The 18,019-nt window shown below is 54.6% G+C and overlaps 1 protein-coding gene across 1 annotated transcript; it reads left to right on the forward strand.

Annotated features, from left to right (window-relative positions):
* On the forward strand, positions 1,423 to 15,506 carry TULP1 (tubby like protein 1). The gene is made up of 15 exons (XM_018038904.1): positions 1,423 to 1,582; positions 1,681 to 1,732; positions 2,100 to 2,178; positions 2,436 to 2,612; positions 3,276 to 3,425; positions 4,394 to 4,495; positions 4,583 to 4,699; positions 5,029 to 5,147; positions 8,212 to 8,217; positions 8,313 to 8,483; positions 8,646 to 8,758; positions 9,757 to 9,868; positions 9,949 to 10,047; positions 12,362 to 12,533; positions 15,348 to 15,506. The coding sequence occupies exons 1-15, from the start codon at positions 1,536 to 1,538 to the stop codon at positions 15,479 to 15,481; spliced, it is 1,650 nt and encodes a 549-aa protein (XP_017894393.1). The 5' UTR covers positions 1,423 to 1,535; the 3' UTR covers positions 15,482 to 15,506.

Below are 18,019 nucleotides of genomic sequence, written 5' to 3' on the forward strand. Positions count from 1 at the left end.
ATTTCTCAGGGCCTCAGTTTCTCCACCTATAAAATAGAAATAATAATCTCTACCTCACCTATGTCACTGGACTACTGTCCAGTGAAAATCAAATGAAATAGGGAATTCCCTGACAGTCCAGTGGTTAGGACTCAGCACCTTCACTTCTGTGGCCTGGGTTCAATCTCTGGTCAGAGAACTAAGGTCCCACAAACCTTGTGGGCATAAAAGGAAAAAAGTGCTAATTTACTCATGCAAAAAATGAACCCCAATCATGTGCCAAGTTGTATTGTAAATGCTGAGGAAACACAGATGAATCCAAAGTGCTCTGAAATGGGGCACATAATTACCAATTTTTTGTCCTTTTTTTTTCTTCTAATTACCAATTTTTGAGCGTTTACTATATGTGGCTTTCCACCTGTCATCTCATTTAATATGCACAACATCCCTACCAGGTCAGTGCTGTTGTTAAACACATTTCATAAAATGAGGAAACAGAGGCTCAGAGAGGTTAAGTCAGTCACCCAAGGATGTTCAGCTCTTAAGCAGCAGAGCTTAAGGCTTGTGCTCAGGGCTGGCTGACCCAGGCCAGAGATGGCTGCCTCCCGCCTAGTGCTAGATCTTTGAATACATCTGTTTCCAACCGTTGGTCTCTACCTTGCTGTTCCCTTTCCAGCAATAAACCATCCCACCTTTTCTCTTTTTTTTGACTGCAGAACTCCCCTCACCTTTCAAGTTTTAAATCAGGTTTCAGGAAGGACCCCCAGTTGGGCCCCTCTTCTGCGCTTCCTCTGCACTTAGCCAAACCTCTCCCATGATATTAATCATACCAACACTACATTCTCTTGTCTCTAAGCTTTTTAAAAAGCACGTTCCAGGACTTCCCTGGTGGTCCAGTGGTTAAGACTCTGTACTCCCAATGCAGAGAACATGAGTTCAATCCCTGGTGAGGAAACTAAGATCCCTCACTAAGATCCTGTGTGCTACATGGCAAAAAAAAAAAAAAAAGACTAGCTGAATCAACAAAACTTCATAAAAATTAACTAAAATATATTTTAAAAAGCATGTTCCTTATCATAAAGAAACACATTTACATCCAGAATATAGGCATATTTCTTTATAAAGTAATACACATGCATCTGTCAATCCATATATATTAAATATCAGTAAATCTTGATTCTTTTTTTATGAAAAATGAAGATACATACAGGATCCGATCTCATGTTTTCTTCCCATGCCCCATTTACCACTACCACATTACAAATCAGCATCTCTTGAGGCAAAGCTCAGGGCGTGGGGGGACCTCCTACAGGGCGCCAACCTTCAGGCCGCTGGGGATCTGAGATCTTGCGAGTTCAGCCTCTTCTCTTAGTGGGCCGGGCCGGGGGAAGCGGGGAGGGTGCTCTGGGCAGGAGCCCCTCCCACAGTCCTGCCACCCTCTGGAGCCTGCAGGAGGTGGGGGTGAGGCTGAGCCTGGATTAGCTGGGGCCGGCGGCAGAGAAGCTTCTAGAGCTGCAGGGCGGCCAGAGAAGTAGGTGCAGCCAGGCGCAGGCACCATGCCGCTGCTGGACGACACCCTCCGAGAGGTGTGGGCCTCAGACAGGTCTGGAAAGCCCCTACCTCACCCTACCTGAAGCCTGGTGGTGGGCTCAGATGGAGGGTTTGGGGAGGGAGACAGGCTGATTTCTTTGCTACCCTCAGCGGACACGAGGAGGAAGGCCGGAGCCCTGAGGTCCAGCAGCGCACCAAGCAGGTAGGTCACCCGGCTTGGGGTGGAGACAGCCCCCCCACGCAGCACAGGGGATCTGGGAGTGGGCCCGGTCCCCCTCAGCAGCCTCTGGGGGTCCTTACTTCCCTGGAAGTTTGGGCTTTATTTTGTTCTTGCAGGAAAGGGGTGTTTGGGGGGCATGGGATGTCGCGGGGGGAATCTGGGCTTTGGGACATTGGAAGTGTCCATGAGACGTCGGAGGGAGTCATCCATTGTGTTCCAGGAAGGGGCGCAGTTCCCCTCCCGATAATCCGCGGTTATTTCTGGCGGCTCAAGGGATTAGAGGGTGATGGGCAGCCCTCAGAGCACCCCCTTTCCTTCCTCTCCCTCCTCTTGACCCCCCACTCCGCAGCGACAGAAGTTGAGGAAGAAAAAGCCAGAAGCCCCAGAGGCCCCCTGCCCCACGGGATCCAAGCCCCGGAGACCTGGAGGTGGGCGGGGGATGGGGGGGCGAGTCCCGGGGCACCCCCAGGGTGAGGGTCCCGTGAGGGAGGGCCCGCAGGCGAGGAACGAAGCGGAGGGGGTGAGCTGAGGGATAGGAAGAGCGGAAGGATGCATGAAAGCCGGGAGAGCGGTGTCCAAAGTGAAACAGAGCCCCGGGGAGCCCCCGGAGTGAGGAGCCCGAGGGGGCGTGGGCGCCTTCGCAGGAAGGCGTGGGGTCCCTCCTGACCCGCGCATCTCGGCTCAGCGGGGCGGAAGGGGAAGCCGCGGGAGGAGCCCGCGCAGGGACCGGCTGAGGCCCGGGCAGCGCAGACAGTCTACACCAAGTTCCTCAGGGACCCCGAGGCCAAGAAGCGCGACCCCCGGGAGACCTTCTTGGTAGCCCGCGCCCCAGACGCCCCGGACGCCCCGGACGCGGAGGACGGTGAGCGAACCCGAGGGAAGGGGGCGGCTGGAGACCAGCAGAGGAGCGGGCGACGGGAGAGGAGAGGTTGGACGGGAACAAAGAGGGAGAGTCGCAGACAGCTGGGGAGAACAGCGTCTGCATCCCTGGCCTTGGCTCTGAACTAGGAAACCCTTTATGCTCGTGTTCTTATCCCCATTTTCCGGATGGGGAAACCGAGGCACAAAGGAGCGGTTAAGAGCTCTGCCTTAGACTACGGCTAGGGGTCAGCGGGAGCTCAGATGGGTCTGGCTGGGGGTTAGAAAGGGAGACAGACCAGGGTAGGGAGAAGCAGAGTGGGAGAAGCAGGCACGGGTCTCATTAGAAGGGATGGAAAAGGGGAAACTGCAAGATGCCTGGAGGGTGAGTGACAGCCAGAGAGAGAAGGACCTGCAGAGAGGCGCATTTTCCCAGAACAGGATTGCCAAGCCCCCACGTACCCCCGACTCCAGCTCTCGTGTGACTTGCACACTGGAAGACTTTGGGGTCACCGCATTCTTTGAGAATCTTCCTCCTGTTTCTGTTCCAGAGGGGAGCCTCCTACCCCTGGCTCCTTCACTGCCTCCCAGAAATCTGGAGAGACTGAGCCGCACAGAGATTAGAGGACCCACCCCAACCCCCATATTGATGAATTTCTACCTACAGGGGATGAGGAGGAGGAAGAGGATGACCTGGAAGATGAAGACGAAGAGGAGGAAAAGAAAGAGAGAGTCCGCCTGCCTCCCAAGAAGCCCCCCAAAGAGAAGGCTTCTACAGACACCAAGGAGAGGAAGACCAAGGCCCAGGGTCCAAAGGGTGGGTGTTGAGGGTCCAGAGGGGGCAAAAAGACACACAAAACTGACCCCAGAGGGGCCTGGGGGTTCATGGATGTGCAGGGGTTGAGACATCAGAAAGCTACCAGGTGCCTGGACCCAAGTGTTCCGTCCTTTGGTGATTTCTTCCCTCTGCATGCTGTGTGCTAAGTCACTTCAGTTGTGTCCTACTCTTTACAACCCCATGGACTCTAGCCTGCCAGGCTCCTCTGTCCATGGGATTCTCCAGCCAAGAATACTGGAGTGGGTTGCCATGTCCTCCTCCAGGGGATCTTCCCAACCCAGGGATCGAACCCACGTCTCTTATGTCTCTGCATTGGCAGGCGGGTTCTTTACCACTAGCGCCACCTGGGAAACTTCTTCCCTCTAATGATCCTTCAATTAATATGTGCCCCCCCCATCCCCCACCATCACCACCATCCTCCCAGCCCCCTGCTCAGGGTGTGCTGAGCCAGGGAGGGCAGAGGATTTTCATGTTCTTGGTGAGTTTTTAGTTTTTTTTTTTTTTTTTAACTCAATATGAATTTTATTTGTAATTTTTACAAAAGTATCAAAGTGATTATAATAAAAATCAATCAGTAAGAAAATACTGTGATGGTTTCCTGGCTGGGCACCTTGCCCTACGGGTACTGGGGTCTGGTGTAAATGTAGACACATGACTAGGACCTTGGGCCTCTCGAAGTGGGAGGACTATCTGTAGCTCTGACCAGAGAAGGTTTGGAGGATTTCTGATGGAGATGGGGTGGGAGCTGGGATTCAGAGTTTCCTTATGGCCTGGCATTCATTCATTCAATGCTTGTTATACTCTTAGTGTTCATTCAGTTCTTTTTGGACTCAGGGTTAAAAACAAGACAAGCAGAGGAGCTTTGGGCCTCCCAGGGGACTGAAGGGACAATGAGTGAGGTGGAGGGTGTGACTCATCTTTGTCTAACCCCCACCCTCCATTTCCAGGAGATCTGGGAAGCCCTGGCCCCCCACTGAAACCTCTGCGAGTTAAGAAGAAGGAGGCTCCAGCGGGGGAAGGGACCAAGATAAGAAAGATGAAGAAGAAAGGTGAGCCTATTCTCCAGAGGAGCAAGGGTCTCTGGGTGTGGGGCTGGTGGGGGTGGGGGTGTGACCTCTTCACTTCCACACCAGCAGGGTCCGGGGAGGCTGACAAGGACTGCTCTGTGAGCCCAGGCACGGTGAAGAAGACACCAGCAGCCATGTTTCTGGTTCCTGGGGAGTGCCCAGCGGAGAAAGCTCTGAAGAAGAAGGGTGGGTGGTGAGCTTTGGTGAGCTCTGGTTCCAGGACATCCAGGGGCAGTCAGTTGTCAGTGTGGAGGGGCGGGTGAGGCCTAGATGGGGTAAGGCGGAGGTTCTCAAGTCGGAAGACTTGGCGGCACCTTGACGCCCACTTTAATAAGCCGTGTGGCCTCAAGACAGGGTCTTCGCCTTTCTGAGGTTATTGCTTTCCGATAATAGTGAACTGGAGTTGCTCCCCTGTGGCTGTGGGAGGGGTCCAGGTGAGGCGTGGGTGAACCTTGTAAACTGTGATGTGCCCTTGCCAGGGTAAGGGGTGAACAGACTTCCACCTCCACCCCCAGGCACTCCCAAAGGCTCCGAAGAGGAGAAGAAGGAGGAAGAGGAGGAGGACGATGAGGCGGCCGCTGTGATGACCAAGAACAGCAATCAGAAGGGCAAAGCCAAGGGAAAAGGCAAAAAGGTGGGAGCCCGGAAGGGAGAGGGTGAGGTCCCTGCTGGGACCAGTGGCAGGGTTTGGGGGACCCGGGCATGGGGCCGTGGAGTCCCTTGGGGTTGGAATTCTTAGCTCCCTCTTTGGTGACAGGGTATGAGGACAAAGGGAACCAGGTTTGTAGGAACAGAAGAGGCAGTTGTGGGGTCACCAGGCTGGGACCTGCCACCCGGGGGCCTTGCGCTGTCTGCCCTGAGCCCTCCCCACTGCAGCCTAACCATCAGACACAGCCGGAGGTGCTTGCATGGCCGCGCCTGAAAGCACACACATTTTCTGTACCAGGAGGTGGAGCACAGTCAGACAGGGACAGGCATAAACACCCCTGGACACAGGGACTGTGACAGCCAGCTGACTGTGAGTTATTATAACAGTTCTACCCTGCTGCTCTGAAAGTGCTCAGAATGCTTCCTCCTCTCCCACCCAGGACCCTCAACCTTCCAGCAACCAAACTATCCAGCAACCAGAGGGTTAACACTGGCCCTCAAGGGCCTCCAGGATCCTCCTCTGAACCTGCCATGTCCATTCTGATTGGGCAGTCTCCAGGGGCAGAACATGTTGTTAAATATATTGAATGCTGCCCCTCCTCACAAACAGGGCTCAGGTACCAACATGCACAGGCTGGAATAAGGAAGAGAGAGGGGTCCAGCTGGAGAAAGTGATGAAAGCCTTTGAGAAACAGGCTTCCAGGAATGGAGAGATCACCCCGAGGGCAGAGCCTGGGGGGTGAGGGTGGGGTCTTAGCTTTGTGGGTTTATTCCTTTGTACAAGAGTGGTCAGGTCTCGAGGGACTGATTCACATGGGCCAAGATCACCAGATACTGATGTATAAACTGAAAGCCCAGTTTATTATCTTCCAGAAGGAATATGCAGGCATGCAGAGCCTTTAGTATAGTAGGCCCTTGAAATTCACCATGTAGAAATGTTTAAATGAGTTCCGGCTTTCTCCATACCGCATTCCAAACATAGTCCTGAGTTTCCCAATATTCTTCTGCAGCAGCCTAGAGTGGAGAAGAGATGCCCACTCACCCGGAGGTTAAGGGCCTGCTTCCCAACACCAGCCTCACTTCACACCCAGTGCAAACCTGCCTTCAGCAAAATGGGCAACCTCAGCCTACCAGGGCTTCTTGGTGGCTCCCAGAGAGCATTTACTCCTCAAATGCACATGCCTAGGTAGCAGTCCCTTCTCTCCCCTGCTGAGAAAGTTGGGGTTAGAATCTTGATTGCCCTTCATGTGAGGGACAGAACGTATGAGCAAAGGGTACTAGCCTTGTAAGAACAGAAGGGGCAATAATCAGGCCACCCTAGGGCCTAATGCAGCCAAAGAGTTATTAAAAGTTTTCGATGAGCAAAATGAGCTTATTTATTCATTTGTTGTATTGCTATGTAACAAACCACCCCAAAACTTAAAACAACAATTCATCCTCTTAATTTCTGTGAGTCAGAAATCTAGGAACAGACTCACAGACTTAGAGAATGAACTTATGGTGGCCAGGGGGGAAGGATGAGGAGAAGGGATAGTTATGGAGTTTGGGATGGATACGTACACACTGCTATATTTAAAATGGAAAAGCAACAGGGACCTGCTGTAAAGCACAGGGAACTCTACTCAGTGTTATGTGGCAGCCTGGATGGGAGGGGAGTCTGGGGGAGAATGGATTCAGGTACATGTATAGCTGAGTCCCTTCACTGTTCACCTGAAACTATCACAATATTGTTAATCGGCTATACCCCAATACAAAATAAAAAATTTAGTAAGAAAAGAAATCTAGGAGTAGTTTAGCAAGAGTAGTTCTGGCTCAGGGTGTCCCATGAATTTGCAGTCGAGATGTCAACTGGGGCTGCACTCATTCTCAAACCTTGACTGGAAACGGAGGAGCTACTTCTAAATTGGCTTACTATCATGATGGTTGGCTGGAGGCCTCTCCAGAGGCTCCTTCAGTGTCCTTGTGATGTGGTAGCCAACTTGCCTCAGAGTTCAAGAATGGCCCAAGAGTCAGAGCAAGGCAGAAGCTGTAATATCTTTTATGACCTAACTTTCAAAGCGACCGCCCATCACTTCAGCCTTATTCCATTGATCACAGAGACCAATGTGGGAGGGACCTACATTAGAGTACAAATACCATCTTGGAGATTGGCTGCTACATTCAGTACGTATTTACTGTCTGCTAAACTAACAGGTGGCACTAGTGGTAAAGAACCCACCTGCCAATGCAGGAGACGCGAGACAAGGGCTCGATCCCTGGGTCAGGGAAATCCCCTGGAGGCGGGAGCAGCAACCCACTCTAGTATTCTTGCCTGGAGAATCCCATGGACAGAAGCCTGGTGGGCTGTGGTCCACAGGGTCACAAAAAGTCAGAACAACTGAAGTGACTTAGCACCCCTGCATGTGCATAGTAACAATAGTAGCTAACACTTCTGTAACACCATGTGCCTAGAAGGCAGAAATCCAAACCTTCAGCCTCACCTCAGTTTACTCCCTAAGAGCATCCATGTGTGGAAGGTCTTTCAACAGGCTATGCATCTAACAGAAGACGGGGCAGCATTCAGCATCCAGCTTCACCTCTTACTAACTGTGAATTTGGGCAAGTTATTAAGCCTTTCTGAGCCTCAGCTTCTTCACCTGTATAAAGAGACCAACCACCTCAGTAGTTATAGATAAGAAGAATGATAATATTCCAAAGAGGAATACTTGGAAAGTGCATAGAATAATTCCTGGCACGTCGGTAGACTTTCTATGAGTGTCTGTTAAATATATAAACTAAGGTCTGTCCCAGGTATCCACCCCCATCCTGCATACTTCTCAGAAGAAACGAACTGAGTCACAGCGTTGTTAAAAATTAACAAACATCATAGACAGTTAGTGGTGGAACCAGGATTTGAACCCAAGCTGTCTGACTCCAGAGCCTTGGCTCTTAACCACAAGCTAAACAGAATCTTAATAAAGCACAAAGCCTCCACAGCCTGGCAAGCTTCGGGGGAGGCTGATGGGCCTGGGGCAAGCACTGGAGCAGCCTCTGTTCTCTCCCCTAAGCAGAAAGCGGTGAGTTGCCCTGCCTGCCTCCCGGTCCGGACCTGCCTGCCGAGGGCTGGGGGAGATGGTGCTCTGGGGCTGACGCACCCTCTGCCCCGACTCAGAAGGAGGACAGGGCCCCATCCCCACCCGTGGAAGTGGATGAACCCCAGGAGTTCGTGCTTCGGCCTGCCCCCCAGGGCCGGACGGTCCGCTGCCGGCTGACCCGGGACAAGAAGGGCATGGACCGGGGCCTGTATCCCTCCTACTTCCTGCACCTGGACACCGAGAAGAAGGTGGGTCGGAGGAGGGAGGGAGAAGGGAGAGGGGAGGGACCCGGACCGAGGCAAGAGCCAGAATGGGAGTGGGGGCTGGGGGGCAAATGGGCCTTCTCCTCCCCGCACTCTCCTCCCGCTTGCCTCTGTCTTCCAGCGCATCTCCGCTGCCCCTCTCCCCAGGTGTTTCTCTTGGCTGGCAGGAAGCGGAAACGCAGCAAGACCGCCAACTACCTCATCTCCAGTGACCCCACCAATCTGTCCCGAGGAGGGGAGAATTTCATTGGGAAGCTGAGGTGGGGCTGCGAAGCTCGGGGGCCAGTCACCTCTGCCCCGCTGTGCAGAGTGTCCCCACCTCAGACACTCTGGAATTGTCCCCCGGCCCCGGGCTTCTCTATACACATGGACACTTGTCCGCTTTGATGCATGTAGATCACTTGGGGATCTTCTTCAAATGGTTCAGTGAGTTCTCTGGTGGTCTAGAGGTTAAGATTCTGGACTTTCACTGTGGTGGCCTGGATTCAGTCCCTGGTCTGGGAAACTGAGATCTTGCAAGCCCCAGGGTGAGGCAAAAAAAAAAAAGGGGTTCAGAGGGTCTGGGCTGGGAGTGAGCTTCTGCATTTCTAAGACACACTGGGGTGATGCCCATGCTGCTGGTCCAGGGACCTCACTTGGAGTAGGGCATAAAGTCCATGAAAGGGGGATTATGCCTGTCTTGTTCATGGTTGAATTCCTAGCATCTGGCACATAGTAGCTATTCAATAAACAGTTACTAACTGATCAAACGAAATAGTCAGCACCTACCCTGTGTTATGTCTCCCCATATAGCTCATCCAGTCCTCACCACAAATCTGAGAGATGAGGAGAAAGTGAGTCCCCAAGTCAGGCTTTATTTCTTTTCTTTATGTCTTTACCAAACACATATGTAAGGCCTACCTGTGTGTCAGAGGTATTTCTAGGTAACTTGCAAATATTAATCCATTCAATAATCTTATCAAACAAATTGATAGTAAATACTATTACCACGCCCATTTTACAGATGGGGAAGTTGAGGCTAAGAGTTTAAGTCACTTGCCTGGGGTCATACAGCTAGTAAGAGCTGAGGTTTGAAAGCTGCCCAGTCTCCCTGTAGATCCAGGTTTTTAATAAGACTTCATGGAGAAAACCAGGGGCAGGGTCCTAAGACACACCCATGCTTAAGGCAGAAAGCTCTTAAGCTTGGCTGTGAGGAGGGGTCTGGAAGAAGGGGTGTGGAACCCCCTCAGCCCCGCCCCCAGCTCCACCCTGCTCGCAGGTCCAACCTCCTGGGGAACCGCTTTACTGTCTTTGACAATGGGCAGAACCCGCACCGCGGCGGCAGCACGGACGTGGGGAGCCTTCGGCAGGAGCTGGCAGCCGTAATCTATGTGAGAGCGCCCTCTGTCCCATGTGCCCTGCGGTAGGCCCCTTCCCTCGCCGAGTGGTCTAATGCGCGTCTCCTTCCCAGGAAACCAACGTGCTGGGCTTCCGAGGTCCCCGGCGCATGACAGTCATCATTCCTGGCATGAATTCCGACAACGAAAGGGTGCCCATTCGGCCTCGCAACGTGAGCCCCGCACCTCCCTGACACGCCTTTCCCTGTGGGTCTTGCTCCCTAGTTACCGGCTTGTAACCCACTTCCGGGAACCCCTGTGGGGTGGGGAGGGGGTGTCCCGCCTACCCCATACCCAACCTGGAGCACACCCATCGCCCTGTCACAGATTCATTCTGGCAACTTGATAGGTTCAGTTTGGAGGGTTTTCACTGAACTCACTGAAACGAGCACAATAGGGTTGGTTAGCGGTGTTTGTGTGTTTGCTTTTTTTTTAGTGTACATCAAAATCAATCATTCATATATTCATTCAACACACATACATTGAGTACCAAGTATTAGTCTAGGCAACTGCAGACATCAGTCAACAAAACGAATATCTACTCTCATGAACCTGGCATTCTAGTGGAGGGAGACAGACGGTAGACAGAGACTGTGATAAGTAAGTAAATTGCGTAGTGTGTTAGAAAGTGGTATTTACTGTAGAGGGGAAAAGAAAAAGTTGAACAGGGAAAGGAGATGAGATGTGTGTCTAGGTTTTGATTTAAATTCAGTGGTCACAGTGGGTCTCACTGAGCAGATGAAACTTGAAGGAGGTGAGGAGCAACCCTGCAGATATCTGGGAAAAGATCATGCAGGCAGGGAGAAGAGCCAGTGCAAAGGCCCTGAGGCAGGAGAGTGCCTGCTGGGTTTGAGGAGCAGCAAGGTGGCCAGGGTGGCTGGAGGAAGATGAGGTCAGAGAGGTGAGAGTGAGGGGCAGGTGAGCCTGTGTAGCTGGTTTTTACTCAGAGAAACAGGAACAGCAGGGCTTTGAGCAAAGGAGTGATATGATTTGACATATTTTTAAAAGCAAAGGTTGTTTTTGTGTGTGTGTGTGTGAGGTGTAGGGCAAGATGGAGGGCTTGCCCCCAGAGAGAGGGGGCCTCCTTCAGTGTGTCAGACCCACGCTTTGCCCCTCAGCACCGCAAGCTGAGTGAGCCCAGGATTTCAGAGACGGTTGACTGGCCTGTCTCATACTCACAGTGATGTCACTTTACTCATTTACAATGAAAAAGAATACTCCCGTCAGCTGATCACACATCCTTCCTTGCTGGAAAGCCACACTGGAATAGTCAGAGACCTGGCCAACCCGTGGGGCACAAGCTCTGGGTGGCTCCACACCTGCTCCTCCCATCCTGGAATAGACACACAGATCCTCCAAAGGCGGTGCCTCCCACGTGTGCTTGGGCTTAGTAAGAACTGACACCCAGAGCTGCTCTGAATCTCTCTTCATCATCAGTTCATTCATTCTGCAATCATTTATTAAGGCCAGGTATTGAGGATGTAAAATCAATACAAGAGGTACCATCAAAACAATATCTGATATTTATTGAACATTTACTCTGTGCGAGGAACTGCTCAAAACAACAGTTCATGCACTATTAATCATTTAATCTTCACAACACCCTGTTATGAGGGAAACTAAGGCACAGAGTTCAGTTCAGTTCACTTCAGTCACTCAGGCATGTCCGACTCTTTGCGACCCCATGGACTGCAGCACGCCAGGCCTCCCTGTCTATCACCAGCTCCCAGAACTTGCTCAAACTCATGTCCATTGAGTCAGTGATGTCATCCCACCATCTCATCCCCTGTCACCTGTAAGGCACAGAGCCATTAGTCAAATACTGCGCCTGCTGTTAGGGTATCTAATTCCGTCCATAACAGTGCAGTGGGAGAAATCATAAGAGCGAGGTGTTATGGAAATTCAGAGCTAAGACATTTAAATCACACCTGGGGTCAGGAAGGCTTCTTGGAGGACACAATCTTGAGAGGACTCATTCTAATACATGAACATGAACAGGGGACAAAGAAACCAAGAAAAGAAATACATGTCTCATACAGACCCTGCTCCTTCCTTCCAGAAACTCTTCCAGGACATTTTAACTACTCTTTACCTGTACATCTCTTGAAGCTCAACTCTGAGCTCCTTGTAAATCCTAGAATATCTGGTTCATCCTTGTGATAGATGCCAGCGTGTGGCCTAAGACCCCTTGGGACCAATGGCACAGAGCCCCTCCTGTGTGGCAGATACTGCTTTTCACTTTTCAACCTTCCACTTTGGCGACCCACAGCCAAGCCCATTCTCCCAGACATACACCCTGGCCAGGTGGATGCCGCAGATACCGTGGGCGTACTCAAAGAAACCCTGGCCACCATGGCTGTTGACACCCAGGCTGCACACACATACAGGGGCACCACAGGTCCCCAGCCACCGCCCCACCCCATCAGTCCCAAGATAGCCAGCTCTCACTATCCTGCCCCTAATTCTGCCCCACCCCTCACACCCCAGGCCAGCGACGGGCTGCTGGTGCGCTGGCAGAACAAGACGCTGGAGAGCCTCATCGAGCTGCACAATAAGCCCCCCATCTGGAATGAAGACAGTGGCTCCTACACCCTCAACTTCCAAGGCCGAGTCACCCAGGCCTCGGTCAAGAACTTCCAGATTGTCCACGCTGACGACCGTGAGTATCTGAGGACACAAGCCAGGCTGTTCCCCACCACCTCCAAGACCTCAGCCCTCACTCAGGTCTTTCCCTCCCCTCTCCCCCTGCCATCTCCCTCTCTCTCTCTCTCTCTCACACACACACACATGCGCGTGCTGGAGTGGAGCTGGCCTTTATCCCTGCAGCCAGAACATTCAGGAAGGTCACTCTCTCCTGTGGGGCACTCACATTGTACCCCCCAAAGAGCCTCAGATATTCCAAGCAGCTGTCTTCGGGTGCATTGTTTTCAGGCCCTCGTTCTAGCACTGACCAGAGCCTGGGCAGATGCTGGGCTGTTCTGGGTAAGACTGTGTTGAAGGGACAGTTACGCTGCTAGCGTTTAAATACCACTGAAAGGGAGTTCCCAGGCGGTCCAGTGGTTAGGACTTGGTACTTTCACTTACATGGCCTTGTCAGGGAAATAAGATACTGCAGTTCAGTTCAGTTCAGTCGCTCAGTCGTGTCCAACTCTTTGCGACCCTATGAATCGCAGCACACCTGGCCTCCCTGTCTATCACCAATGCCCGGAGTTCACCCAAATTCATGTGCATCGAATTGGTGATGCCATCCAGCCATCTCATCCTCTGTCGTCCCCTTCTCCTGCCCCCAATCCCTCCCAGCATCAGGGTCTTTTCCAATGAGTCAGCTCTTCGCATGAGGTGGCCAAAGTACTGGAGTTTCAGCCTCACCATCAGTCCTTCCAACGAACACCCAGGACTGGTCTCCTTTAGGATGGACTGGCTGGATCTCCTTGCAGTCCAAGGGACTCTCAAGAGTCTTCTCCAACACCACAGTTCAAAAGCATCAATTCTTTGGCATTCAGCTTTCTTCACAGTCCAACTCTCACATCCATACATGAACACTGGAAAAAGCATAGCCTTAACTAGACGGACCTTTGTTGGCAAAGTAATATCTCTGCTTTTTAATATGCTATCTAGGTTGGTCATAACTTTTCTTCCAAGGAGTAAGCATTTTTGAATTTCATGGCTGCAGTCACCATCTGCAGTGATTTTGGAGCCCCCAAAAATCAAGTCTGACACTGTTTCCACCGTTTCCCCCTCTATTTCCCATGAAGTGATGGGACTAGATGCCATGATCTTAGTTTTCTGAAAGTTGAGCTTTAAGCCAACTTTTTCACTCTCCTCTTTCACTTTCATCAAGAGGCTTTTGAGTTCCTCTTCACTTTCTGCCACAAGGGTGGTGTCATCTGCATATCTGAGGTTATTGATATTTCTCCCAGCAATCTTGATTCCAGCTTGTGGTTCTTCCAGCCCAGCGTTTCTCATGATGTACTCTGCATATAAGTTACTGAAAGTGGAGCCTAAAAGCCACAAGGCTCTGCCAAAAGTAAAAGTTAAAAAAAAACAAACTTATGGGCACTTTCCTCGTGGTCCTGTGGCTAAGACTCCATGCTCCCAGTGCAGGGGGCCAGGTTCAACCCCTGGTCAGCGTACTCAGTCCCACATGCAGCCACTAAGACTCAGCACAGCCAAATCAATAAAAATAAATATGAAAAAAAAACAACAACCCATAACTTATAGCCCAGCCCCTATGTGGCCAGAGAGGATGCTGAGGATCAGAGAGGGCAGTCCCTTACCCAAGTCTCTCAGCAACTGCAGGCACTTACCCTGGCCCTCAAATTTTATTTCACAAATACACAGTGCTTTCTGTGGACCAGACACTGTTCTCAGGACTTCACAGATACTGATTCATTAAATCTTCTCAACAACCCTGTGAGGAAGGTATTATTCCTATCCCTATTGGAAGGACAGAGGAGGCTGGCGTGCTGCAGTCCATGGAGTCACAAAGCATCAGACACGAATTAGCGACCGAACAGCATTTGGCAGATGAGAAAACCGAGGTGCAGAGAGGCTGAGTAACTTACAGCTTGTGAAGGCAGAGCTGGGGTCAGAACCCAGGTACTCTGTCTCCAGTGCCCCACTCCTAACCCCATCAAGATGATTGTCTTTCAGGAGTAGGAAGTATAAGTCAAGCATTTCTATTGTCTTTCCAGTGAGGTCAAAGGCCTGCTATCATAGAATTAGGGAAAAAAAGATATACTCAGACACAAATAAAAACATCCCCTGTTACAAGCCTGGAGGAGAGGTCCCCACTAGGTTGAAGGGATTTGGATACAGAGTGGTATCTCCTAGGGATTTTCCAGGTTCCCAGGATTGGCTAACATTGAATGAGCTCCCTACCCCCACTTCATCCTAGGGAGGTGCCCCCAGTGTCATCTATCCTAAGGTCTTAAAAACCCATCTCCAGATCACATTTCTGGTGGAGCCTGGTCTGCCTGGGTTGGGAGTATTTTTAGCAACATCCTGTCCCATGGATGCTGGGGGAAGTGTTGGGATTGGGGCTGGGAACCTGGGCCAGATATGAGGTAGGGGCTGAGTAGGGGCACTGGTTGAGGCCATGAGGTTGGTGGTCTCAGGACCTGGGGTGTGGGATGGGGTAAAATCAGCAAACGTTGGAAAGGAAGGATTCTAGGCATAAGCAAGTTTGACTGGTTACTACAATGCGGGCAGGTCATCTGCCTAGCCCTGGGCAGTAGAAGGTAAGGCAGGGTCCTTGCCCTCAGGGGCTTACAGTGGCGGGTACAGCGGCAGGCAGGCTTATTGGGTGAGATAAGAGGGTGCATGGATGGAGGGTGAATAACTGAGATGGTGGCTAAGGACTGGGGTCCCAGTGCAAGGGTGGGGGCCCTTCCCTCAATGATGAGGTCTTCGTCTGCCAGGACAGAGAGCCCACGAGGTCTCAGGCCGCCCCCACCCGTATTTGTGTCCATAGCCGACTACATCGTGCTGCAGTTCGGCCGCGTGGCCGAGGACGCCTTCACCCTAGACTACCGGTATCCGCTGTGCGCCCTGCAGGCGTTCGCCATCGCCCTCTCCAGTTTCGACGGGAAGCTGGCTTGCGAGTGATCCTAGTGAAAGGATTCACGCTGGAGGCTTGCACTGTCCCTTCACCAGAGCCTCTCGATGAAGACTTCTCCCTTGTCGGGGGGCTGACCCCTCACCGTCTCCGGGTGACCTTCATTCACTGCCCAGCCTGGCACGGTGCGGGGGCGGGGAGGAGCTCAGACGGCGGGTTGGACGGAGATGAAGAACATCTGGAGCTGGAGCTGCACATCTGGTCGCGGAGCTAGGCTGTGCCGCTTCACCAACACCACCCCCGCCCCGCGCCCCAGTCACTTCCTGTCCAGGAGCAGTAGTCAGTGTTGTTTTAACCCCCTCTGGGACTGTACTGGGGCTCCGAGGAGCCGGCGCGGGCTCAGAGGAGGGGGCAGGTGATGGGGGACGGAGAGCCGGTACCCACACCCCCAATAAAGCCACTTCCTAGGCCCGGACGGGCAGCGGTTCTTCAGCGCGTGCGGAAAACGAGGCGGCAGGAGGGGTCCGGGGGACTGGAGGCCTCCGATCCCCCACCCCCGTCCCGCTCCGGCCCGGGGCGCTCCCGCGTCCCCTCCCACGCGCCCATCGCGGGTCCTACCGAAACTCGGCGGGCTCGCGGTGTCGAGACGCCCCCTGCGGGGGCCCCTGGGGAGCCGGGACGAGGGAGGGCCCCGGAGGTACAGGAAGAGGGGGAAAGGGAGAAATTCGAGAAACAAGCCTCTCGGGGAGAACCAGACAAACCGGGTCCGGGCAGGGCGGGCGCAGCCTCTAGGGCGGGGCCGGTTCTGGGGCCCCGGGAGTCGGGGGTGCGGGCCCCCGGGCCGGAGAGGACGCTCCGCCTCGGCTGCTCGGGACTCGGGGGGTGGAGGGTAAGGAGCCCCGAGGCCCGTGCGCCCTGAGGCTCCGCCGGGCTCCTAGTGACGCGGCACCCGGGCCCTGGCCCCGACGGGAGCCCTGCCCTCGAGGCTGGAGCTCCGCCCTCGGCCCCGCCCAGGCCGGAGCCCCAGATTCCGGGGAACCGGGGAGGTGGGGGAGTAGCGCCCGGCGTTCCAGGCAGGTTAAGAGCGCCGCTCCGGGCGGGCGAGGAGCGAGGCGCCCGGGCGCGGAGACGCCGGGCGGGCTGCCGCGGGGGTCCCGGAGCCCCGGGGTGGGCGGCCCGGGCGCCGGCCGGGGGCGGCCCCGCGCGGCCCCGCCCCTCGCGGCCGGTGCCCGCCCCGCTCCGCGCCCCGCCCCCTCCTTCCCCGCAGCCCCCACCCCCAGCCCCGGCTCCTCAACACAAACTTTCCGTGCGGCTCGCTCCCTCCTCCGCGCCCGGCGCCTCCCGCTCCGGCCCGGCTCATTCCGCACATTCCGGTCAGCCCCCTCCCCACGACCCCCCTCCCCCGGCCCCCCTCTTCGCTCCCTCGGGCCCGGCGGAGCCGCCCGGCCGGAGCGCCCCCGCGAGATCGGACCAGGTAAGCCGGGCGGACGCCGGGAGGAGGCCCCGCTGGGAGAGATGGTGTGGTTGGTCGGTGCTTTGGGGGGTGGGGGGTGGGGAGCAGCCGAGGGGGGGGCTGGTTCCAGAGCCATTGTCCAGACTGAGCCTGAGCCCCGGATCTGGGTGCCGGGAAGTTTAGAGGAAAGGGGGAGAAGCTCTCCGGGAAGCCCCGCCCACCCTCCCACCAACCCCCCGCGACCCGGACGAGTTGTTCTGGGGGAGGTCGGGGAGCCGCGAGCCTGGCCCCGGTGCCAGCGCCTGTCCAGACGTCCGCATTTGGGGGTGTCGAGGCCGGGGCTCGGGGGCCCGCACGGTCTGGGGCTGGGGAGGCCTGCCACCGGGGAGCTCGTCCCCGCAGCGCCCAGCCCCTGGCCCCGCCGCCCTTTGGACTCCCGGCTGGCGCGCTCTCGGAGCCCGCCCGGCCCCAGCTCCACGCAGGCCTCGAGCCGGGCCTCCGGGCGCCCAGGCCGGCTCCCGCGCGCGGTGCCCGCAGCCGCGCCGGACTGTGGACGGTGTCTGGCAGCCAAGCTTCACGACCCCGGGCGTGTGCCCCCTAAGGGGGGCAGGGGCTTAAGTTGCCTTCAGTTCTGCCGCTGGCGTCGGGGTGGAGGTTTCGGAGTTCCAGCCCTGAGCCCTGTGAGCCTGGTTCCGAAGGGGACTGGATTTGGGGCCTTGTCTTGGCCACACACTTCGTCAGAGCCCGTGTTTAGACTTCAGAGGACTTGAAGGCGGCTTGTCTCCTCCAACCCCAAGCCTCACCATTGTCTGTCATGCCCTCTACTCCTGCCTGGGGAAGGAGAGCTGGGAGCGCCTGTCTGCCTCTGGTTTCCAGCCTAGCGGGGCCCTGGGGCAGTGTCACTGAGACCAGACCCCACCGTGTCACCTTTCCGGGAGAGGGGCCCTCATCCAGGGCTGAGAGATTTTTTTTTTTCTGTGAACAAGGGGGATTGAGGCCTTGGGGTAGAGCTTCTCAAGGGAGGGAAGCCGTCCCTCACCTCCCTCTGTGTCTTTTCTCTCTCCAGGTAGAGGCAGAACCAGGTCAGGCCTGAACTTGTAGCCGAGCAGAGCAGGGGGTGGGGGTGGGGGCTGGA

The sequence above is a fragment of the Capra hircus genome, chromosome 23 (genome assembly GCF_001704415.2).
Source record: "Capra hircus breed San Clemente chromosome 23, ASM170441v1, whole genome shotgun sequence".
NCBI lineage: Eukaryota > Metazoa > Chordata > Mammalia > Artiodactyla > Bovidae > Capra > Capra hircus.

What these genes read in the sequence shown, in the direction of transcription:
- TULP1 (XM_018038904.1), top strand. Translation starts at nt 1,536, where the DNA reads ATGCCGCTGCTGGACGACACCCTCCGAGAGGTGTGGGCCTCAGACAG. An exon ending in CAAGCCCCGGAGACCTGGAG is followed by an intron (nt 2,179 to 2,435) that starts GTGGGCGGGGGA and finishes ATCTCGGCTCAG; the next exon opens with CGGGGCGGAAGGGGAAGCCG. An exon ending in AATTTCATTGGGAAGCTGAG is followed by an intron (nt 8,759 to 9,756) that starts GTGGGGCTGCGA and finishes CCCTGCTCGCAG; the next exon opens with GTCCAACCTCCTGGGGAACC.